Source organism: Podarcis erhardii, assembly GCF_964252035.2.
Source record: "Podarcis erhardii genome assembly, chromosome: 7".
NCBI lineage: Eukaryota > Metazoa > Chordata > Lepidosauria > Squamata > Lacertidae > Podarcis > Podarcis erhardii.
The window spans coordinates 30,443,779-30,468,324 of NC_138511.1; the positions used below are offsets into that span (position 1 = coordinate 30,443,779).

Below are 24,546 nucleotides of genomic sequence, written 5' to 3' on the forward strand. Positions count from 1 at the left end.
TGAGCACTGCAGTTTGTTAAGGGTGCTGGGAACTGTAGCTCTGTGAGGGGTCTCCCAACAACTCTCAGCACCCTTATCAAACTGCAGTTCTCAGGATTCCCTGGGGGATATCATGTGCTTTAAGTGGATGGTTTGTACACAGCCCATGTCAAGAAGCCACCAATACGCCAGAAAGTATCCATGCTTATATTTTTGTCCCTTATCTTGGAATTACAAAACTCGCACCCCATTTTTAATAGGTTATGCTGCAGTAAATGGCATATATCTGTCGGCCTCTTTCTCTCCTCTCCTCCCCCCTCCCCCCTCCACCTGAAGTGTTAAATTGTTAGAGAGCAAGAAGAAAACGGAGGAACTAGAAAAGAAGGTTAAGGAGAGCTATGAAGAGAGAAGACGCCTGTGGGAAGAAAACATGCAGTTAAGGAAAGACATGCTGGATCTCCAGTGTCAGCTTAACACCAAGAGCACGGCAAATGTCAGGGTGAAGCGTGAGGCTGGCTTTGGAGAGAATCCACCCCGCAAGACACAGGCTCCCATGGGGAGCACAGATGGGGAGCCGAAGCAGGTAAGAAGGCTTCCTGAATGAAATACCTCTCTGCAGGACAGAGGTCCCCCAAAGTAAGACAGCCTCCTGCAAAAAAGAGAAAGTGCTGTGATTTGGGGGGGGGGGTTATCTCAGTAGGAACATGGAATCATAGCAGATGCAGATGTAAACAGAGGAACCTAGAACTTTCCAAAGCTATTTTTTAGAATTGTAGAGTTGGGAGGGGCCCCCTAAGGGTCCTATAGTCCAGCCCCCAGCAATGCAAGAATAACAGCTAAATAATCCTGGACAGATGACCACCCGACCTCTGTTGAAAAACCTCCAGAGAAGGAGACTTCACTACCTCCTGAGGTTGTCTGTTCCACTGTTGAACAGCTCTTATGCTCTTAGTTCTTCCTAATGTTTTGTTGATGGGTGGATAGTCCATAGTCAGGTGTATAGGGATGTATTCAACTATGCCCTATGCAGAGTAGACCCACTGAAAAGAATGGACCTGAGTTAGTCATTCCCATTAAGAACATGTGAAGAACCTGCTGGAGCAGGCTAGCAGCTCAGGCTAGCAGTCCAGCATCTTGTACTCACTGTGGCCAACCAAATGCCTGTGGGAAACCAGCAAGCAGGACCAGAGCTCACGAGCCTTCTTTCCTCTTGTGATTTCCAGCATAGCTAGCATGGCTAGTAGCCATCAAGAGCCTTCTCCAGGAATTTCTCTAATCCTCTTTTAAAGCCATCCAAGTTGGTGGCTTTCACTGCTTCCTGTGAAAGCAAGTTCCATGGCTGAACTATGCATTAATTGCAGTATGTCCACTCTGAGTAGGACTTGCATTGGATAATGTATACAACCCATGGTCTACTGGCAACCCTCAGTGATCTATTGGTATGGCTGAGAGAGCTCAGCAGATCTGGGAGCATTGTGGCAGGTATTGGCTACTGAGCATCACTTGGTTCCCAGAAGGCTCCTAGGCAGTGTTGGGCGTGTCCCCAACTCTTGTGGCCAATACTGCTCAGGTGGTGTCACAGAGAGCGGGAAATGGTGCCAGTCCCAGTCCAAGCCCTGTGTTGCTCCTCTCTGCATTCATCTGCAACTGTATCAGCTGCCTTCCTCACAGCTTCTGCTCTGTCTCACAGGGTCTGCTGGGGGAGAGACCTGAGCAGAAGGAGGATGGGCATTTTCTCTGGCAGGATGTTCAGCGCATCCAGAACTTGAGCAGCTCCGCCGAGAAGGAGCTGAGGTACGAAAGGGAGAAGAACTTGAAATGCAACATCTTGCTTCAGCAAGAAAACATCAAGGTAGGTGACCCCATCCCCATAGGGGCAGGTATCTTCTATTTCCTCCTCCTTTTCTTCCTTCTTCTTCTTCCTCCTCCTTTTAAGACATGTGTTCATTGAACAGATTTATGCCCTGGCTTTGTTAGGCCAAAGCATCTCCACTTGACTAACACATAGTTTTCATCATGCGATTCATGAGGTGCTTCTTGCTTATTCCTGGCCCTTTCAAGCTGGATTTTGTGGGCTGTGGCCAACCAAGTTCCACCCAAAGCAGACCCTTGGAAATTAGTGGACATGACTAACTTAAGGTCCATTAATCTCAGTAGGTCTCCTCTGAGTAAGACTCAGTTGGCATATACTTGCCTAGTCTTGCCATTCAAATAGCTCTCCAAACGGAAGGTGTTGCTTGTTGGATCACCATTTCAGCTTGCACTTAGCCCTGTATCAATACAGCTGAACCGTGTCACCTCCTGTTTGCCTCATGTCCCAGTCCGATTTGAGTGCTGAAGCCTTTGACAGACCCATAGCTGGGAGTTGGAGTTCTTTGCCTGGCAATGAGGGCCTGGACAGTTATCAGCGAACTGCCATTTTGTTGTCCCGCTTTCCTGAAAGTACCACCTTTTCTCTGCCCCACCCTGTCAGGTCAAAGCCGAGCTGAGGCAAATGCAGCTGAAGCTCTCCGACTCCGCCAAGGCCTGTTCGTCACTCACTTCACAGTGGGAGCTCAGCCAGCAGAAGGTCAAAGAGCTGGAGCTGGAGCTGCTCAGGCAGACGCAGGCAGCCAAGCAGCTGAGCGGCCTGAGGGAGAAGATCGCCCAGGAGAAAGCCAGGGCCACTGAGGCTGAGAGAAAGGTCAGTGGCCACAGCTGGGTTCACGGTCCCAAGCTGCTTTCGACAATGCCATCCTGAAGAGTTGCAGAAGTATTTGTTTGGTTAAAAAAATTAGACCCTGCTTTGCACTATGTGCCTCAGTGTGGCTTGGTTAAACAGTAGAATGTGCCCCCACAGGAGGCAGTGATGGCCACCAACTTGGATGGCTTTAAAAGAGGGCTGGACCAGTTCATGGAGGAGAGGGCTATTGCTGGCCAGAATACCTGCACTCTGCATCCATGTTTGGAGGCAGCAATGCTTCTGAACACCACAGGAGGGGAAGTGCTCTTGTGCTCGAATCCTGCTTATGGGCTTCCCATAATAGGTCTCTGGTTGGCCATTGTGAGAAAAGGATGCTGGACTAGACAGGCCCCCTCTGGCCTGATCCAGCAGGCTCTTCTTATGTTCTTAAATAATGTTCTTTAGTTTGAATCATCCTCCTTGCAGCTTTTGTCCCTCTTGCTGCTTCCTGATCAGTGTCACTGGGTTGTTGTAGCCCATAAAGAGTTCCTTGTTCATTCCTGCTGCATCTCCCACATTGAGGCAATGCTTTGCTTTCTACATATCTCTTCCTTCCAAATCTTTGCTGCTCCTGAGGCTGCTCTTTCCTCCCCTCCAACTTCTCTGACAGACTGGGAAGGTGCATCCCATACAGCTGTGACTATTTAGTTCCGAAATTCTTCAGGTCCCTTTTGTTAATGGTTACCTACCTGGGCCACTCAGAGCCCTTGCTGTATCGCATCACCCTTCTTCTTAGATTTTGGACCTGCAGCAAACACTGAAGGAATCTCACCACCAAGTACGGCTCTCCGAGACCCACGTCTTGGTGAAGAAGCAGCTAGAGGAGCAGCTGAAGGAGGCCAGGGAAGAGGAAACCAAGGCCCAGCGGCAGTTCCAAGAGGAGCAGCGAAAAAGGTAGCAGAAATCACCTCAGTTTCTCTTCTGTAAGACAGGAACAAATTCTGTGGTGTAGGGGGATTTGGCTAGCTGATAAGCAGTAGGGATTTGTCCAGGAAAAGTTTGCTCTTTATTCTTTATTAATTATTACATTTTCATTCCACTTTCTCTCCAAGAAGCTCAAGGTGGCATGCACGTTTCTTCTCGCTCCCATTTTATCCTCAGAACTCTATGAAGTAGGCTTGGCTGAGAGACTATGAACGGGGTAATCTGCATAGGGCTATTTTGAATTGGATAAGATGCAAAGGATAATTTGCATTTTTGAATTGGATAATTGGCATTACCAAAAAAAAAATTTAAAAAAATGGTGATGCCCCAGAGAGTGATCCAATTTAGCATGTTTATTTTAGTTATCTTTAGTAAACAAAATGAAAAGCTTCAAAACTGTCAAACTTGCCAAATACCATATTTGCAGTTGGCATCCAGTCATTAGGTTATGTCCAGTGCAAGCTCTACTCAAAGCTAGACCCATTGATATTCACTAACCCGGGTACATTAATAAGTTTACTCTGAGTAGAACTTAGTTGGATACAACCTGTTGTTACTAATGACCATGGAAAAATGAACCACACTGGATGATTTCCTGTTTTGCATCACCGGATTTTTCTCCTTGTTGGCTGCCAGGAAGCTCCTGGATCAGCAGACAGAAGACCTGCAGCAGCAGCTCAGGCACTCCCAGGAGAATGAGGCGCAGCTGGCCAGGACTTTTGCTGAGCTGCAGATCCAGCATCAGCATCAGGAGGCCCAGTTGCGGATCCTGGAAGAAGAGAAGAAAACCCTCTCCAATGAGGTGAGAAAAGGTTGCTGCTAGGGGTGGACAAATCCAGCAATGAATTCAGTTTACCATTTTTTCAATCTATGAAGACAGATATAATAAATAAGGCTTTTGTGATTACTTAGTGTACAGAAGCAGATGGTTTCAATTTTGTGTTCACTTACCTGTTACTTTGTCTCATATAAAGCAGTGGCTGGTAGCAATACTGATCCTATTCTATTAAACCAGCCCTGCTACCATCCAAACACTCTCTCCACTGCCACCCACTCCCAAACTCAGCTGACCCCCCACCCCATACTGTCTCTCATCAGCATTCAAACTCCCTTTCAAATGCTTATTCAATCACCAATCACTTCCAAGCACATTTTGTCTTCCCCTCCTAACCTAACACATACTTTAAATCATGTATTATAGTTACCTGAACAATTATCACAACATTACAGAGACCCTTTCATGGTAACCTATACATTGCCTCTTGGATGAGCATATGGGAGCAGGTAGCCCTTAGGTTCTCTGGTTCCAGGCTCTGCAAGGTTGAGACCAGGGATTGTCCTTTTAGAACAGCAGCTACATGTGCTCTGTCACAAGTGACCGCCTGCCATCTTGTCCACATGGCTGGCCTCTGGCTGAATTTGGTTGGCAATTGACTGATGACCCCATGCCAAATCTCCTTTTCAGCATCTCCAGTGTCAGAAATACAGCCAGAAGATTTCAGGGCAGCTGTTGGGGTTGCAACAGGAGAGGGAAACCCTCCGGGAAGAGTATGAGCACATCCTGAAGGAGGTGGCCATTTCTGTCAGGTGACTACACAAATGAGATTAAAGCATGGCTGTGGAACCTTTGGCCTGGGGCCTGAATCCAGCCCTCCAGGTTTATCTGCCTTTCCCTTGGGATTATCTTCAGGCCACACTCCTTCCTGGCTCTGCTTTGCTGCCTCCTTGTGTGCTTTTGTCTGCCTGGACTGTGTCCTTGAACTCTGATCGTGCCTCTTGCTTGCTTGGGTGGACAGCAGAGAGAGGGGTCCCTATGCAGAAACCAGCCTACTGGGCAGTCACTGCTCTTCCCACCTTTGCCTCTGACCTCACCCACCACTGGTTTGTGGCCCCTGGAAGGTTGCCCATTTGAAGATGTAGCCTCAGACTGGAAAAGATTCCTCAGCCCTGGGCTAATGGCAGGAGTGGCCATCCATAGGGGGTTTCTCCTGCATGCACCAGTGGCAATAAATACTACATGTCTCGAGTCTTTGGGATGGGTCATATGCTTCTTCCCTTTTCATGTTCATCTATAGATCTAAGTGCCACTGATGAGGAGGAAGGCACCCCCTGGACTGGATGGAAGTCAGGAGCTGGGTGCTGACTAAGGGAAGACAGATTGCCAGGCCTCCGCTGACTTGGCTGTGTGTCTTGGGCACTAGGCCCCCCTTTCTGATGATTGCGGCCTGTTTTCTCAGGAAACAGAAAGAGCGACAGCTCCGGCATAAGGCCAAGCTCCGGCGAGCGAAGGAGACCTTCATCTGCGAAGTGAAGCAGCGTGATGTCCGCATCAGGCACCTCGAGAACGAACTCAAGCTCTCCAAAAGTCAGTCAGAAAAGGTGAGAGCCCTCTCAGATGGTGACTTATTTCTAAAAATAATAACAGTAATTGAATTGTTATATATAAAAAAAGCTTTCCAATAAAATTTATTGTTGGATATGTTTTACAACTGCACCCCCAGTCAGGTTGGATCATAAATGTCAAAGAAGAAAAAGGAGTTTAGTCTGCCAAAATGCTAGACAAAAAAAGCATGTAGCAGAATAATAACACCAAAATCCCTAATAGAGCAAGACCTTTATTAGGCCCATCAAAATGTCACCATAAAATAATGTGGAAGCTTTCAAATCCTCCAGGTGCCAACTCTTAGATGTTTTCCTGTTTGCTTGAATGCCTCATGCAAAATCCTGACGGTTTGGAGGCTCCTTTCCCCTCTGCATTTTAACCATGGTTTGATGGGGTTACAATTCTGCTGGGGGAAGGGAAGAGGAGCAGAGAATGCTGGAAAACGTATCCCATGATGGGGCTTCTCTGCATGGCATCCCTCCTTGCAGGATGCAATGCTGATCGCACAAGTGACCACTGAGAACGACAGTTTACTCCAAGAAAAGCGGAAGCTCATTCAGCAGCTCCACAAACTGGAGGAAGCGGAGCGGAGCAGCAAGCAGGAACTCTCCACAATCCAGAGCAGGTAGTAGCAGTTTGTTTTTTTAAAAAAAATATTTAAAAAGAATTGCAAGCCTTGTGATTCAGTGCCATGCAGCTTGAGGTGTCTGTGCTGTTTGGCATTCAGCCGCAGGAGTCATCTTGACCACATTGGTCTCACCCTTGTTGTTTAAAATGTATGAAATGCACGCTTTGTCCAAAGACCTTGTCCAAATATTAAATTTGTCTCCTTTGTAAGAGAACAGCCTTCACCAACCTCCCATACACACCTCGCTTGCACAGGATGTTGGGAGTTGTAGATCAAAACATCAGAAAGATGCGAGGTTAACCAAGACAGATAAAGAGGAGCACTTGGATAAAAATGAGACAAGATAAATCAGCATCCCATATTTTCATTTTTTTCACTTTTATAAAATTTTCTTTTATAAGTATTTATTTTAATTGTTGTTGTTTTTTGTAACATGATGACCATTGCTAACAACCCAAAGGTACTGTAGCAGGGTAATACACCATATCCTATGCAAAGCAAGCAAGGAAACAAAAAATAATTAGAGGAAGAAGTGGTAACACACCAATATAAATCAAGATATCTATATTTCCTGAGCTGCCATGGATGGTGAATGTTGGGCATCTAAGTCTGAAGCAGATCAGATGACATACAAGTGTTTTGTATCTTCCCTCATCCCTCTGCAGACTATTTTTTCCGCAATAGCCAAAGTCCATAAATTCTTATACCGCAGATTTTTCAGGGCTTTCCATTGCTGAGCTATTGAAATCCTAGCTGCAGCTAACATCCATGTCAAAAGTGCTTTAGAGCAACAAGCTTTCATCTTATTGGTCCATATATTCAGTAATGACAGTTGTGAAGAGGCCTAAACAGGTGATTTAATTATTTTAGCTTTCTTCAAGCTGGGAGTGCAAGCACCCTGCCCCTTCTGTGGTTGACGGATGGGGTCAGGCTGCTCTCCATATGCCACAATTCCCTTCCTGGGAGGAGGCAGGGGATGTCACCTCCTCCTGGTGACACTTGGGGCCAAATGGAGAAAGGGGAAAGTGGCTCTGGTCCCAGCCAGAGCGACTTCCCCCTTCCTCTTTCCTTCTGGCCCCCGGTCGCTTCTCTCCCTTGCAGCCCTGTGCCAGATCCTTTCCCACAGCTCCATCTTGGCAGGGATGAACGTGCCACTGAGGCATCTTCCCTGTGGCTTTTTCCAGAGTGCGGCTTCTGGACGAGGAGAACAAGCAGCTCCAGGAATGGACCCTGCAGCTGACGGGTCAGGTTGGGCTCCTGGAGCGGGCGCTGAGGAGCATTCACAGCCACAGCTTGGAGGTAAGGAATCGGCTGCTGTGGCGGCTTTTGGTCTTCTCCTCTGCAGAATCAGGGCTTGGGGTGCTCACTGTTCCTCTCCTGCTGCGAGGGGTGAAGATGCACCCCAGACCCTTGCGGCTCAGTCAGTGTCTTTATGGGCCATCTTATTTATAGGCTTGGGCCCTTTCAGCTGGTCCACCAGGTCTCTGTTTCGTCTCTCTGGTTGCCGCTTGGCTCTTTCTAGTAGCTACCTATACTCAGATCACAGCCATGATTTCCCTCATGGTATTTCATTGCCACCAAGAATTTCAGTATAGTTAGCTGGGCACACACACACACACAAATATCATGTATCATAGCTTTGCCCCTGCTTACTCTGATCACCAACTCCTCTTGCCACTTTGGCAGCATCTGACCAACATCCCCCCCCAAAAAAATCTTTACAGCTTCCCCATCTCCTTGCCCCTCCACTCCACCCCCTTTTAAATGAGAGGAGGCTGCTGCACAGAGCAGTTTGCTGAACTGCTGGGTGAAGGACCTCTCCCTGCTTTCTTGGGCCGACTGGCCGTTCCTCACACTGCAATTAGACAGGACTAACTTAGGTCCATTAATTTCACTGGGTCTACTCTGAGTAAAATTGAGTTGGCTGCAGCCCAAAGCATTTATGGATAACAGCCCAATTTCTTCCTCCCTCTCTCTTCTTCTTTTGTTAAAGGTCTTACTTTGTGCATGTTCCCCTTTTCCAGGAGCTGAAGAGTATCGGCTTCTCTGAATTCCAACCGCAAAGCAAAGTTCTCCCCCTTCGCAGCGTAAGGTACTGTGCCCCTGAGCTGTACATGTGGGGGGCTGGGGAGGGTGGAGGGAATAGTAATAATAGAAAATGCCCTTTGCATGTGCTCAGGTGCATTTCTTTTCTCTGTAACTGCCTCCCATGTTTTCTGGCTCTATGCTTAATATGCATAAAGCTCTGCCAACCTCTTTAGCAGGCCTCCTTGCCTTTCTCCAGAGACTCGGAGATGTGTTTAGGTTCAGTCAGATGATGCCATGAGCCTGAGTGGCCCATGTGAGGCTAATGGTTTCTCTTCCAGCTTCTCAGTGATGGAGCTTTCGGACTCTCACGGCCTTCTGAAAGCTGTCCAGGATGGCAAACCCGAGGACCACACAGAAAGGTCTCTGCTTGCCTCTTTGCCCTGCCCACCTTCGGAGATTGGCTACTTGAATGTGGCTTCTCCCGGGGAAACCTCAGACTTACGCACAGAGGAGCAGAGTCAAGCCTTGTGCTGTGATCACGTCTAAGAGGACAAGGGGGAAATTCCGAAGTGGAATAACAGTACAGAAACCTCTTGTCACTGCTAGGTAGTATTGCTTCCATTTGTCAGGCTGCTTTATCAGACTTTTAGCTTTAAAGAAAACCTTCTAAAGACCTTACTGTCTTTGTTAAAAATGTGACTTGTACAGCTGTAGTTATGAGTCTTTAAAATATATATTTTTTATTAAAATTTGTAAATTATAACAAGAGAGGGATAGTTTTACATACAAAAAAAAAAAAAAAAAAGAAAACAACAAAACTGTTCGTTCCTTCATTTTTTCATTTGGCAATTCTGTGTGGGGATTCCATACCTTAAGGAAATGCCCACTTGAAAGGAAAATACTGTAATTGTTTTGTCTTCTCCTGCTGGATATGCCACATACTATTTTAGTTAAAAGTCTTTTATCTTGTGCCAGATTTTTAAATAAATATTCCAGAAATGTATCTGTGACAAACTTTTTGAACAAAGGAGGACTCAAAAGGTTGCATCCAACTAAGGTATACTCCGAATAGACTTGCTGAAATTAATAGTCCTGAAGTAGTCATGACTATTATATTCAGTGTGTCTATTCTGAGTAAGAGTAACATTGGACATACACCTCGGGCCTCCATATGCATTTACTTTCTCTGGGCCCTAAACCCCTGGAGCTTGAATGGTATTGAGATGCTGTTGCCATCTCATACACGGTCAATGCAGAATATGGGACGGATCACACCACAGCCACCAGGCCTCAGAGGAACACACTTGGTTTCAGTGGTGCAAAGTCCAGTGCCTTCCATCTCGTAGCATGGATTTATATAATCTCAGCTTTATCGCAGAAGAAGGGCCCTTCCAGATGTTTATTGAGCATTCATCTTAACTGGCTTTCACAAAGCTTATGCAGGTTAGCTCTTTCTTGCCTCCTGGATAGTTACACATTCATCCCATATTTTCAATGCTTTTCCTGTTGCTTTCAAAACTTGATGAATTCCATTTTCTTGTTTTTAAGGTGGATTTGTTGAGGTAGGACAGGGTTGGGGAACCTTTCTAGCCTGGCAAGCCTATGTTCCCCAGCCCTCACAGGCCAGGTTTGATAGTCCAAATGTGCATCACCCAACATCACAATGACATCGCCTGCAGAAGCCCCGTTTAAAGCACTATTTTGAGCAGCATTTTGAATGAAGATTTTGAAGATCCAACAATACCATGTAGATCACAAGGGCCAAGTTGTAACCATTAACTATCAGTTGATCAGTCAATGGCAACATTCTTCAAAGTTCATCAACACTACATTTCCTTCTGTTGTGCTCCCATCCAACATCTTCATTTTTTCCATCTTTAATCTATGAATGTGTATTAGAGTAAAACAGATGCACCAATGTCATGTTTCCCTCGCCTCACTTAAAATGCCACACAGATATATTTGCTGCGTGGCTCTGTGCCAACAGTGGAAGCTGCCTTGTGATTTTATCCCGTGAACCGCCCCAAGACCTGCGGGTATAGGACAGTACAGTGGTACCTCTGGTTACGAACTTAATTCATTCCAGAGGTCCGTTCTTAAGCCGAAACCGTTCTTAACATGAGGCGTGCTTTCGCTAATGGAGCCTCCCGACTTCCGCTTGCATCCCAGGGCAAAGTTCCCAACTGGGGGCATCTACTCCTGGGTTAGCAGAGCTCATTACACAAAGCATTCATGAGGAGGATGGTACGTAACCCGTGGTTCCACTGTGTACAAATTTAATAAATTTTAATTAATTAATTAATTAATTGGGTAGTCAAAGTTAAGAGACCGCCAGTGGATGGGGGGGAATGAAAACTCTTCTCACCACAGCACCTTAAACGGGTGGAACAGCGTCTCTTCCTTACCTACAGATCAGTGCTAGTCCCACCCACCCCGTGGTTGTCTTGACGCTGCTGGACTACAACTCCCATCAACCTCTACTGCTGTACACGCTAGCAGGGGTCTGATAAGAGTTGGTTTCCAGCGCCATACGGAGGGCAACAGGTAAGCCCACTCATCTCTAGAAAAAGAAACAAAAATCCTCCGTCGAGGCTTCGAACGAATAGAAGCGCAACAGCGGACAGGAAACCCGAACAAAGACCGCGAGGCAGCTTTTACTCGGTGAGCAAGTAACAGGATGTGACGTATTTTCCAACCGGTTGCCTCTCGCGAAGGGGAGGGCCGAGCTTACACTTCCGGGTGAGAGGTGGTCGCCATGGCGGTGTTGGCTTCCAATCCTAACAACCCTGTGGTCTTCTTTGATGTCACGATAGGCGGCCAGGTAAGGCTCGCTCGGGGGAGGCTGAGGGGGGGGGAAGGTCTGGCGTGGGGGCGAGGGAGGGGCGCGCGAGGAGGAAGAGGAGGCTCTGACGGTTCTGCCCATGCCCAGGAGGTCGGCCGCATGAAAGTGGAGCTCTTCGCCGACGTGGTACCCAAGACGGCGGAAAACTTCAGGTAAGCCTGAGGAGAAAACTCGGCGGAGGATTGGTCGTGTGTTTGTGTCTGACAGACAACGCGGCATGCCATAAAGATGCGCGGCGAGAGCGGCACCTCTGGGCCCCAGGCCGCATAGTCTCCCGGCCTCCTTTTCTTCCGGCAGCCCTTTTATGCCAATGATGGTAGCGGTGGGTAACGAGTGAGTTGCAGGCCTAGAGCGACGCGTCTCGGCCCATATGCGCGCGGGAAGCTGCGCTGGTCCCACGTGGCTGATTTCCTTCCCTTTTAAAAAATACGATTAAAAAACCCCCTTTTCTGTCGAAATCGGCACGGGCAACCCGACACAGAAATGGGGTTTGCCAAGTGGGGTTGCTTAGAAAATCTGATCTTGTTTTGTATGGGAACTTAAACAAGAAATGCTGAGTTAGAAAAAGCAGAAGCTCCTCGCTGATGCTCCCTGTTCGGAGCTGGGTCGGCTGGTGACCAGTCACAACTCTGGGTTGCTCTTAGGACTGGCGCTACGGGTTGGCCTTGGCCTGTACCTGCAGGGACCCCACTGCCAACCCTAAAGCCTCCTGGGCCTGCTCTTCCCGTGGCCCCTCCATATTGTGACTGCTGTCTCCAGTCCGCAGGGGAGTGGTGAGGAGACAGGAGACCAACCTTCAGATATTTTCCCTTCCTAGGCAGTTGCACAGTCTTGGTTTTAGGGAAGACATCAGATGAAGGGGCAACTGCATGAATTAACAAAGGTGAGGAGGCAGTAGATGGGCCCACTCAGGAAGTCCACTGAAGGCATCTTTCTCTAAAGACTGTTGGAAACCAGGAGACTTGTGTGGATTATGTGGCACTCTAAATGTCACTTAAGTACAACTCACATCATCTGTGGCTATTGGCGATACTGGTTGCGGGCTGGTGACTTGTAATCCAGTAACATTAAGAGTGCCACAGGTTCCCTCTAGCAAAGCTTCCTTATTTTATGCTTTTGTCAACTCTTAGATTCATGAAATGGGAAGCCTCTCAAAGTCTTACTCATTGTGATCCAATGACTAATAATTTGCTCAAGTAGTCACTGGTTATCATAGTGACTTGGCACTTTGGATTTTCCCAGCCTTTTCATGTTGACTAGAATTTAAACAGAGTCTAGTAAACAGTGCAGCCACTGGTTTTACTGGCTTGCTCTCCATCCTGGCAGAAAACCTGTCATGGCAAAATGTTCTCTTAGGCAGATCTGTATTAAGACAGCAATAAACCTTGATTGGGGGCTGTCTTCTCTCACCACACAGCTAGTTCTTGCCTGTAGGGTTGGATTTGATCAGAGGTCAGCAACTGGCAGTTCGCTGGCTGAATCTAGTCTTCACCATCTCCAGATAAATACCCTCCCCTCCCTTCCTCAGATTGGTTCAGCCAGTGCACGTGAAAAAATATTATTCCTTATGCCATTCTTCTGGCACAGTCTTTCCCATCTGGTGCCCTCCAGGTATTTTGGACTGCACCTTCCATCATTGCCAGCCTTTAGACATGCTGACTGGGGCTGATTATTATTATTATTTATTGAATTTATATACCACCCTATACTCGGAGGTCTAATGGGACTTGTAGTTCAAAACTACAAAGGCACTAGATTGGGAAGGCTTCTGGGTTTTCTTCATCTCTTTCCCAGGCAATATGTCACATGGTGTGAGAAAGCAATGGGTGGAAAGAGAAAAAGACTAGACTTACACATAATCAGTTCTTCGTGTACAATGGTACCTTGGTTCTCAAACTTAATGCGTTCCGGAAGTCCGTTCCAAAACCAAAGCATTCCAGAACCAAGGCATGCTTTCCCATAGAAAGTAATGCAAAATGGATTAATCCGTTTCAGACTTTTAAAAACAACCCCTAAAACAGCAATTTAACATGAATTTTACTATCTAACGAGACCATTGATCCATAAAATGAAAGCAATAATCAATGTACTATACTATAAAATAAATAAGACAGTGTGGTAGATGATAAAAATTAAAATTAACTTTTTTTCTTACCTACACTGATGATAGTCATTGTTTGGATGGGGGGCTTTTATCCATTTCTGCAATCACACAATCAGTCAATCAATCAGTAGCTGAACTGGTTCCCACACAGTCACAAAAACTGAAAAAACCTCAAAAACACAAAATAAATAGCAAAAACAAAAGCACCAAACTTAATCCGTCCTGGAAGTCTGCTTGGTTCGAAAACCAAGGCGCAGCTTCTGATTGGTGCAGGCGCCCTGGAAACAATAGCTGACAGCCACATCGGACGTTCAGCTTCCAAAAAACGTTCAAAAACCAGAACACTTACTTCTGGGTTTTCAGCATTTGAGAACCAAGGCGTTTGAGAACCAAGATATCACTGTATTGGACTAAATGTCTTTCTCTAAATATGGCATACCATGGGGCGAGAACATAATGGTTTTTCTCTGTCTTTTTCATAGTAGCCCACGAGCCAAAAAATATTTTCTCAGCACTGAACTTAGATTATTATTGGTCCCTTCCTACTTGGTATATACTATTTTGTAACAGAAATAATTTAAAAGTTTTAAGTTGGTTTTCTAGCAATCACTGTGAATTCTAGAATTCCAACAACACTGAATTCCATCTTAACAGTTATTTCAGTATTCAGGAGTACTTAAACTTGTGGACCTAAAAAAGAACATCCCTGTAAGAAGAACTAACTTGTAGATTTCTTCTTCTTTTCAGGCAGTTTTGCACAGGTGAATTCAGGTATGTTGTCTCGGTGTAAAAACAAGCATTTGAGCAAGCAGGAAAACCTGAATCCCTGGCTGGGTTATAAAGCTGTGATACATATGCTTAGGAGAACTAGAGGTGGCTGCACTTTTCACTGCAGCAGTGCACAACATCAAGGAGAGAAACCATTTTAAAGATCAAATGGTGGCTTGCCTCCTTGGAAGAAGAATCAAACCCCCCAAAGAATAACCTACCTGGCTTTCCAAATGCTTCATCTCTGCCTGTGTACAACATTTCTTTGGTTCCGGAGATGTACTTGGTTGTTGTTTGGAGTTTTTGTTCCTTATCACCTGGGGTGCAAAAGGAAAGGCTCAGAGAGTGACATGGGAGTTTATTTTACAGTGGTCATAAGTCAGCAATTTCTTTGGTGTATACATTCCTTGAGAACTGGGAACTTGTAAGTTTGAAAACTGGGATTTTGATGAGTTCATAGATTGCAGAAATACTGTGCCTTGATTTCTCCCTCACACTTTCCCCATTCAATTTAAGCCGCAAGTTCTTATTTCTGCAGTCTGAGTCCCTTGTGTGTTGATGAGTGTTGGTCTAATAAGTCCTAAATATAATTAGAACGCTGATGCCTCTCTGGGTGGTATTTTCTCTTACCCTTCACCTGGGGTGTGCAGACAGGTGTAAAAAGAGCACTTGGCCTCTTGGTTTAATCAAAGCAGACTTGCACTAGGCTGAAGGGAGAGGAGGACACTTTCTGCCCATCTTACAGAAAGCCAGCCTCTCACTTTGTCCAAGCTGATTTCTGTGACTGCTTTCCATATGTAGCCAGATGACCCAGAGAAATCTGCTGAGGGTCAGAAAGTAGCACATGTCCTGCCTTGACCTTTTGGGGCTGGGCAGCCTTTGGCAATCCACTTCTTTGGCCAAAGCTCGTTGGTAGTTCACATCTGAAACCACATCTGAGATCTTTCAGGTCACCAATTCAAAGCCCACTGCAGATGTGAATGCATTGAGGACTGGGATGGGGTAGTTCCTGTGGTCCGAGGCTGCACAACTTCACCATGTCTGTATCTTTGTATTCTAGGAAAGATGGAGTTCCTATCGGCTACAAAGGCAGCACTTTTCACAGGTACATTTCTTGTCTGACTCTTAAAGTGAAGTTTTCAATGCATGGCAACAACCCAATGTTTGGGAAGTGTTGCTCAAGGGGTAAGGGAGCTGGGCATGTTTAGCCTGGAGAAGAGGAGGTTAAGGGGTGATATGATAGCCATGCTCAAATATATAAAAGGATGTCACATAGAGGAGGGAGAAAGGTTGTTTTCTGCTGCTCCAGAGAAGCGGACACAGAGCAATGGATCCAAACTGCAAGAAAGAAGATTCCACCTAAGCATTAGGAAGAACTTCCTGACACTGTTTGACAGTGGAATTTGCTGCCAAGGAGTGTGGTGGAGTCTCCTTCTTTGGAGGTCTTTAAGCAGAGGCTTGACAACCATATGTCAGGAGTGCTCTGATGGTGTTTCCTGCTTGGCAGGGGGTTGGACTCGATGGCCCTTGTGGTCTCTTCCAACTCTATGATTCTATGATTCTAAGAGCTTGTCTTGGATCACCCACTGTTGATATAGAAAACAAGGCTTAGCAGGATTTGGAAACAGCTGCACAAATAGCTTCTTCCCATTCCTTCATTAAAAACAATAAGTGTCTGTTGTAGCCAACATCAGTCCTACTCAAGAGTAAACACACTGAAATTATTTGAAATAGCTAAGACCATGGATTTCAGTGGATCTGCTCTGAGTAGGATTAACAACTACTCCAATGCCGGCCATGATCAGCAGGTGGCCCTGTGGGTGCAATTTTGCTCTTTGGCTGGTTGCAAGGCCACTGAAGAACACATAGCCAACTGGCAAGCTTCCCAGCTATGTGCTGAAGAGTAACTGTTTTGTCTGTCTAGCCTACAATTTATTTATTTCCCCCACTTTTTCAGGGTCATTAAGGACTTCATGATCCAAGGAGGCGATTTTGTAAACGTAAGTTCTCCATTTTTTTCATTCTGCTTTGTTGTCATCAAGGGGAAGGACATTGCAGTGTTTCCTCTTGGAATCTTACCTTTGGTTACAACCTGATGCTTGTTGGTAGTGAGGTAATAATAATAATAATAATAATAATAATAATAATAATAATAATAATTATTATTATTATTATTATTTATACCCCGCCCATCTAGCTGAGTTGAACCCAAGTTCAGGCGACATGCTGAGCCAAACCATGGCTTAATCCACAGACGCTGGGCCAGAGGAGGAGCAAAGCAGCTGTGAGCTCCTCTCTGGGAGTCTGCATGTTCACCCTAAGCCATGTTTTGCCCAACCAAATACAATTCTGTGGTGGGTGCTCAAGAAAAGCTAACTGGGGCTGTAGAAAGTTTTGCATAACTGCCCTTAAGCTTCACAAAATAGGTAGTCTGATATGTTCTGGCAGACTTACCTGAATTGGTGCCTGAATAGACAAGCCTTGATGTTGCACAGGATACTTCAGTTGTAAAATAATAAGAGGGAAGAGGAAGTTAAGGGAGGCAGGCACAGACAACATTCAGTTGCCCCACAGCCAACTTTAGATGTTATATCATTTGCTTTAGTACTTTAAAATTGTAAACTTACTTTGGTGCCTTGACAGAAAAATAGTATATACAGTGGTACTCGGGTTACATACGCTTCAGGTTACAGACTCCGCTAACCCAGAAATAGTACCTTGGGTTAAGAACTTTGCTTCAAGATGAGAACAGAAATCGTGCTCCGGCGGCAGCGGGAGGCCCCATTAGTTAAAGTGGTGCTTCAGGTTAAGAACAGTTTTAGGTTAAGAACAGACCTCCGGAATGAATTAAGTACTTAAGCCAAGGTACCACTGTAAATGCAATAAATAATCAGCCCACAGCACTTTCATTTAGACCATACACAAAACTCTTCAGTTAGCTATTTATTATTACTATTACACACAATCTATGTAAATCAGGGTAGGCTAACCTTTTTCAGACCAAGGGCCACATTGAGCAGTGGCCAACTGCCCTAGGGCCACAAGTAAATGTGGACATAGTCAAAAATGAGTGTGGCCAAAGTGTCAGGAACAGACCTGGGCAGCCTAGGAATGTGCCTTTACACTTGTATTGGAAAACTATGTTGCTGCTGGAAACAGATTTAAGAGGATGAGCCAAAGGCCACTTGGGGAAAGTCTGTTTTTTAAGGGCGGATTTGAAGGAAAGAAGAGAGGAGGACCATGTAGCTGTTCAGGGAAAGAGGTTCCCAAAACACATTTCTGCAAGTATTCTAATTATGTGGTTGGTTTTATCAAGAGACACTTGTCAGCATCCAAAATAAACAATAAATGAGAACATTACTCACTCCCAATAAAACTTCAGCTGTGGAATTGAGTGCGTGACCACTTTCTAAAACAGGGAGATGGCACCGGAGTGGCAAGCATCTACCGGGGTCCCTTTGCAGATGAAAACTTCAAGCTGAAACACTCCGCTCCTGGTCTGCTGTCCATGGTAAGTAGCCTGGAGAAAATTATTATGGTCCAGCAATTTCATTTGACTTCAGGCTCCCCTTTCTGACCCCTATAAAGGGATGGGGTTGGCCTGCCATTTGGTGTGCCTTTTAAAAGCAGTGGGACGTCAAGTGTCTTTGGCATGGAGTACCCATGCAGATATTTAAATGTTGGACTTAAACTCCCTATTTGGGCATGATGCTTGCTGAATTACCTTGAGCCACTCACACATCCTACCTTGCAGGGTGACTGCAAGGATAGAATGGGATAAGCCCTACATCCACCACTTCATGTTTCAGTTAAACTTGGAAGCAACTTGGCTACATTTGGAACTAGGGTGCAGCTGGGGTTGCTCATGCCTATGTGCAAAAGTAGCAGTCTCTCCTGGCCCTTAAGAGCCATCAGTTTGCGGCTTGTGAGAGTTGTACATGCATTGAAGCCCATGGTGATAATTTTCTTAATAACAAAAAAAACCCAACTCCCACTGTAATGGTTTTCCTAAACCTATACTGCTAACACCATTTACTATAACTTACACCCTTTACCAACCAATAACCCTGTGAGGTGTAAGTGTGAGGCAAAGCCAGTCATGTCATTAATATATTTGTCAAATGCACTCATGCCTTGAGAATCAAATGTTTTGGCTCCCAAACGCCGCAAACCCAGAAGTGAGTGTTCCGGTTTGCGGACATTCTTTGGAACCCAAACATCTGGCACAGCTTCCACTGCTTCCAATTGGCTGCAGGAGCTTTCTGCAGCCAATTGGAAACCGCGCCTTGGTTTCCAAACATTTTGGAATTCAAACGGACTTCTGGAACGGATTCCATTTGACTTCCGAGGTATGACTGTATTTGACAAGGCACTAACATTTATGATGTAATGCACAAGCTTATGTAGTTACTGTGTCTTCAAATGTGTATATACTTAATACCAGCAGCTTATTTTACAGTACTATGACTAAACCAAGGCAGCTTTGAGGAATCCTAATAAAACTTTTGACAGACTGATCTTATATTATACTCCACCTCAGTCAAACTTCACCAACACTTTAACTATGAGCTTTCATTGAAGCTTCTGTTTCCAGCCCTGCTGAATTCCAGATTTGTTTATTTTCCCATCTTGGCTAGTCAAGTTGCTTGGCTACCCCAGCTACTCTTTGACCGCCAAGCCCTTCCACCTCCCTTTCAGGTCTTCTCCACTCTTCCTCAGTTCTCAGCCTCTGCTATCTTCTTCCTCTGGATGTCCAGCGCAGACAGACTCTGGCTAATTAGCACCCAGCCTTATATTCACTTCTTCTGGCCCCTCCCAGTCTTGCCTCAGCCAATCACATTGTCAGTCTAAGAATTCTAAACCAGCAACCACCAATCAGAGTATACATCTCTTATGTCCTTCAGTTGCATACTGAGAGTTCTATCTCCAGCCCCTCCCCAACTGTCAGTTAAGGCCCCCCAGTGACAGTTAGTTTAACTTTCAGTTGCCCAGAGAAAAGATTTCCTCTGCCAAACACATTACAATGTACATTATAATACAAATAACCAAATACATTGCACGATACTCATTAAACAGTTTTTAAGAAACAGAATTTCTTCATAACCTGTCTGAAACTGCGGTCGTTCAGCAGGGGCTCAGAGTACTTTTGACCTTTCCTGCCATCATAAAGGCCTGGTGTAGCACCTGCTAAAAGCATTATGGTTTAGTCAGGCATGTCCAGGTATATGTTTTAATCTGTTTTTAGCTTATTCACCCTGAAAAGAAGTGATTTTCATTTCTCTGCCCAGATCAGAGCTTCTGTGCTAGTCGACATATCAGTAGGGTGGTTTTAGGACCACCTTTTATTTCTTTGTTCCTTTGGGATCCTGTGCACCAGACCAGCTGTGGCAGAGCGAGGCTGAGTGTGGGCCTTTGCCTTCCATGATTTATGTGGATTTTTCCCCCCGCTAGGCAAATAGTGGCCCCAGCACCAATGGCTGCCAGTTCTTCATCACCTGCTCCAAGTGTGACTGGCTGGATGGGAAGCATGTAGTCTTTGGTGAGTAGTCAGGACAAATTTTTAAAGTCCTACCTTCACGCAGAACATAACTAAACTGTGGAACTCTCTCTCTGAGGAGGCAGTGATGGCTTTAAACAGGAATGGACGAATTCATGGAGGAGGGAGGGTTATAGATGGCTGTGGTCTGACCCAGGGCTGATTCAGAGGCTGTAATGCTTCTGAATACCAGTTGCTGGAAGCCACAGGAAGGGAGAGTGCTCTTGTGCTTAAGTCCTGCATGCAGCTTTCCCAGAAGAGGCATCTGGTTGGCCACTCTGAGAACAGGATCCTGGACTGGATGGGCCATGGGCTCTTCTTATGCTCTTAGTTCCAATCTGGGCAAGGACCAAGATCAGAAAAGCTCCTTTAGGTGTGTCCATGGCCTTGGGAGGGCCTGTGGGAATTCTCTTAGTTCCCTCCCCCAAAAAACAACCCAAACCCATTGCCCATCCCCATATTGCAGTCTGCATTTGATTTATTTATTTATTTATTTATTTATTTAGGCAGGCAGGCAGGCAGGCAGGCAGGCAGGCAGGCAGGCAACTTATTCAGCCCGTAAGACATAGCTTCTAAGCCGAATACAACAAAGTTTCAAAGGAAAAGAAGTAGATAGAATCAATAATAAAAACAGGAGAGTTCACTTAAAATGCTAGCTGAAATAGAAAGGTCTTTATTGGTCATCAGAAGTTTAACAGGCAGGGGGTCTCAGTCAGGAGTTCCACAGAATCAATCCTACAATACCAAATGCACAGATCCTAGTAGATATGAGTCATGTGTCTGAGTCATAGGGAACCCCTAGAAGAGATTCCCCTGCAGATCTCCATGGTCAAGCAAGGCCACATCTGTACACAGTCCCTTCTTGCATTGTTAGACCTTAATTTTGCTGATGATGAGTTGGAAATACTTGAAAAATTAAAATCATCCTTTTTTCTTTTTTCTTTTAAACCCGGCAGGTAAAATAGTTGATGGGCTGCTTGTCATGAGAAAAATTGAAGTAAGTATTTTAGCCAAAGAAGTAACAATTGTGCTAATTTGCGGGTTTGGTGCACAAGTCGGCAGTCTGATTACCACGCAGAATTGGGCAGCTTAGGAATCTAAGTTAAGATTCTAGTCCTTATTGTGGCAGAATGTAAAGCACATGAAGATGTTGACCACCCTGGGCTTGAGCGATAAGGCTTGACTTCTGCTGCCTTTCTGACCGTCCTGATCCGTTAACTGTAAATGGGGATGCTGCTTTACATCATTCAAAGTGGCAGGCAGCTCTTCAGTTCAAAACTGAGAATGATCTCCGTCAGTTTTTGAGACACAACATTGTGGGTTGCAGGTTTGCCAGTAGAAAAATAAGGTCCTGAGGACACCAACCAATCATAAATGAGAAAAATTATCTTGAAAATGGCTTGCTAAGGTGTGGGGAAAGTAATATAATGGCTCTTCCCAGCAGGGGCTGAAGGTCTCCTCTTAATGCTGCCTTTTGCTCCCTCCTCAGAACGTGCCCACCGGTCCAAATAACAAGCCCAAACTGCCAGTGGTGATTGCCCAATGTGGTGAGATGTAGGGGGAAACGATTCTCAAGGTAGGTACCCATCTCCATAGCTGTGATAGCCACAACCTGGCCCAATGAAGCTAGGGAGGGTGGATAAGCTATATTGCATATCTATCTCTAGCTTGAGTAAAAAAATAAAGATTTTTAGGAAGCTGAATTCTTTCCTTTTATGGAATACAGCATATGCCAAAGGTTGTATTCAGCTAAGTCAGATTCAAAGTAGACCATATCAAATCATCAAACTTAAGTTAATAATGCCCATCAATTTCAGTGTGTCCACTTCTGAATCTGACTTCAGTTGAATGAAACCTTAGTGTATGCTGTGCTCCATAAAAGTGCAGAATTCAGCTTTGTAAGGATCTTAACATTCATTCAAACTAGAGACAGGTATGTAATTATCAGGTAACATTTTGAAGGTGAATGTTTTGCTCATCTGGTTTTGAAATCCTGTTTCGGCCTGGTGGAGTCTCCAACTCAGACCAATTGCTGAATAAAGATTTACAGTGGTCAAGAGTGGTGGCTACACTCTCCTTGAGAGCCCTCAAGTTCCCGCAACACATTGCTAAATAAATTCTATTAAGTACAATAAATGCAGAAAATATTAATTGAAAGGAAATCAGGTTTGTCTGCTGACGACACTCATATACTGCATCGTGTGAGCTGCCTTGGCACAAAATCCACCCTCTTCAAGACCCTTCTTAGGCTTTGGCAATCACCAGTCCCTACAGCAGGTGTGACCACATCCACCAATGACATAAAGTCCCACGTAGGGTTGGACAAGGGAGAATGTGACCCTCCAGCTGGGAAAAGGTTTACCAATCCTGTGGGCTCCCCAGCTACATAGTTGAGTGGATCACTAGTATCTCTGGGTGTTGCAACCCCACACAGACCTCTAGTGGCATTGCCAAGATCCATTCACAAAGCATATTATTTGGGCTGGAATATGCTGTTTCTGGTACACTATGTTAGAGCTGTGATGATGACTGACTCTTTGCCTCTTCCTGATTCTAGGTTAGTCTCTTTCCATCTTGGATCACCATCACCTCCCGATTGTTCCATGTTTTTCCTGTGGTGCCTCATCTACCACACATTCCAAACAAATTTTCTCCCCCCATTGTAAATAAAGGAATTTGGTTAAGTGTCTGTTGTTCCATTGGAATGCACAAGGAATTGCCTAACGGGAAGTATTATCGGGGGCCATTGTCTTGTGACATCAGCAAAGTCCATCGAGTGAGTCATCCCAGGGAACCTGGACTTGGGTCAGTTGCAAGTGAGGCCTACAATAAAACATTGCAGTGCACCATGCCTCCTGTTCAGGATTCCACCAGGATTCTTCCTGAACTCTCCATTCCATTCCCCCTCCCCCGTTTTCTGTCCCACCCTCCAACAATTAAGTCTTCTGGACCAGAGTATTCTTAATCCTTACTGGGTTGAGTCCCACCCCCCAAAAAAAGCTTTTGCCCCATGAAATTTATTTTTGCAAACCACTGGGTTCACTCAAGCCCTGCTGCTCCCTCTCTTTTCTGCATTGGTGGTGCTGTTTTGGCTACATGAGGAATGCCATGGAGAATCAAGTTTGTTCTCAGTATATATGATAGGGACATGTCATTTTATTTTTAGGTGTGGCAGTCCGTTTTTTACTCAGAGAAATAGGAAGGAAAAAATCCAGTTGAGAAACCTTGTGTGATTCATTAAGCACCTGTGGCTCAGTCTTAAGGGTGTATCCAATGATGTCCTACTCTGAGAGGAGACCTGCTGAAAGTGGTGGACTCAAGTTATTGTGTTCATTAACTCCAGTGGTCCTACCCGGAGTAGGGCCAGAACTGGATACAATCCTCAGCAGACAGCAAGCACAATGCCCAGGAAGTGGTTGTTTGGGTATTTGGACACTGCCTCTCCCCAGAAGAGCACAGCAAGGAGTATACAGCAAAACAGCCTGGTGTTTTCCTCTTGTGTGGGTGTAGCAGGAATAATGGGTTATATCTAACTTTCTCAGTGAAAGAAATGGGCCCAAGTCATGTTCGATAATTTAAGTGGGTATACTCTGAGTAGAATTAGCTTTGCACAAAACCCTTTATCTTTATTATTCAAAGCATATCCTAAATTGCCCAAAAAACCAAAAAGGATACAGTATAGCTATAGGTTGAAATAAGCAATTAACTGAAGGAACAGCATAAAAGTCAGCAAAATAATTGGAGGGAGGCAACAGCTTTGGCAGGGGCAGTAGCTAAGCTGCCACAGTTGCAAATGCCTATTGGATCTCACCCTACTTTATATTAAAAAAATATGTCTACCTTTCGATTTTCAAGCAGAGGCTAATGGGTTACTGGGGGAGAGGAAGTAATAGAGCGAACAGATACAGATCTAAAGTGTCCCTTTTGAGAAATCGCACAATACGCCACAAAAGCTATTTGTCTATAACTTTCTGCTAGCCCGTGTGCCTATAACATCCTAATGGGATTTCTGGCAGACCAGGAGAGAGGGATTAGAGCTAGCACTCTCCTAGATTACAGAAATGTCTTTGCCAACTCTTACTTGCTTCCTGTTTGTGGTCATCCATTGACCTGCCCAGTGTGCTGTTCGCAGGTGGTGCCTGCACAGACTTACCCTTCTGACATTTGGCAAAATAGCTTCCTGGCTTGCCAGATACTTTGATCAGACAATGATCACAGGGTGTAGATGCAGCTGAGTCTTCCATGCTGCTATGGCAGCAGGTTCCATCAGATACTCAAGTTTCAAGCACTGGTCTATGGGACACCTGCTGCCCTTTAGATGATGCTGTGCTCCTGTCAGCCCCAGACACCATGGCCAATTCCCCCAGTGAAAACCATGGTCCAGCAACATTCAGAAAGCCACAGATTTCCCCATTCCTGCCATGAAGAGGGAGAATGGGCAAAGGGTTGGGTGAAGGAGAGAAGCAAGATGCTTCCATAGCGCAAAAGTCATTCTACTGGGATTGAACTAGGTCAGCAGTCTGTGTCATGCAAGTATATCTGCTCATAGACTCAGAGTTGGAAGGGATTCCCAAGGGTCATCTAGTCCAACCCCCGGCAACGCAGGAATCTCAACTAAAGTATCCATGGCAG

At 45.4% G+C, this 24,546-nt stretch overlaps 2 protein-coding genes and 1 long non-coding RNA gene across 6 annotated transcripts in view; 2 read left to right on the forward strand and 1 right to left on the reverse strand.

Annotated features, from left to right (window-relative positions):
- CCDC30 (coiled-coil domain containing 30) overlaps nucleotides 1-9,667 on the forward strand; it is a 22,640-nt gene extending 12,973 nt beyond the window's left edge. For both annotated transcript variants that reach the window (XM_081870842.1, XM_081870843.1), the window contains 11 exons: nucleotides 316-562; nucleotides 1,670-1,831; nucleotides 2,453-2,662; nucleotides 3,438-3,595; nucleotides 4,262-4,427; nucleotides 5,091-5,212; nucleotides 5,863-6,004; nucleotides 6,497-6,633; nucleotides 7,821-7,935; nucleotides 8,661-8,728; nucleotides 9,003-9,667. In XM_081870842.1, coding sequence (XP_081726968.1) covers nucleotides 316-562; nucleotides 1,670-1,831; nucleotides 2,453-2,662; nucleotides 3,438-3,595; nucleotides 4,262-4,427; nucleotides 5,091-5,212; nucleotides 5,863-6,004; nucleotides 6,497-6,633; nucleotides 7,821-7,935; nucleotides 8,661-8,728; nucleotides 9,003-9,210 — 1,735 coding nt within the window. In that variant the 3' untranslated portion in view covers nucleotides 9,211-9,667. The remainder of the gene's footprint in view (nucleotides 1-315; nucleotides 563-1,669; nucleotides 1,832-2,452; nucleotides 2,663-3,437; nucleotides 3,596-4,261; nucleotides 4,428-5,090; nucleotides 5,213-5,862; nucleotides 6,005-6,496; nucleotides 6,634-7,820; nucleotides 7,936-8,660; nucleotides 8,729-9,002) is intronic.
- LOC309347046 lies at nucleotides 5,934-19,599 on the reverse strand. Of its 3 annotated transcripts, none has more exons than XR_014158787.1 (5): nucleotides 18,914-19,599; nucleotides 16,833-16,877; nucleotides 14,600-14,695; nucleotides 13,662-13,708; nucleotides 5,934-6,034 (listed from the first exon to the last, which is right to left on the reverse strand). It is a non-coding gene; the product is annotated as an uncharacterized lncRNA (long non-coding RNA). The 3 variants fall into 3 exon arrangements; XR_014158788.1 differs by lacking the exon at nucleotides 5,934-6,034 and adding an exon at nucleotides 11,665-12,044; XR_014158789.1 differs by lacking the exon at nucleotides 5,934-6,034 and adding an exon at nucleotides 11,665-12,226 and having other exon boundaries at nucleotides 12,373-13,708.
- PPIH (peptidylprolyl isomerase H) lies at nucleotides 11,361-22,598 on the forward strand. The gene is made up of 10 exons (XM_081871418.1): nucleotides 11,361-11,485; nucleotides 11,594-11,658; nucleotides 14,358-14,381; nucleotides 15,439-15,483; nucleotides 16,336-16,378; nucleotides 17,797-17,889; nucleotides 19,830-19,917; nucleotides 20,871-20,911; nucleotides 21,404-21,490; nucleotides 22,472-22,598. Exons 1-9 carry the CDS (start codon nucleotides 11,420-11,422, stop codon nucleotides 21,470-21,472), a joined length of 534 nt encoding a protein of 177 aa, XP_081727544.1. The 5' UTR covers nucleotides 11,361-11,419; the 3' UTR covers nucleotides 21,473-21,490; nucleotides 22,472-22,598.
- Nucleotides 22,599-24,546: the final 1,948 nt, after the last annotated feature.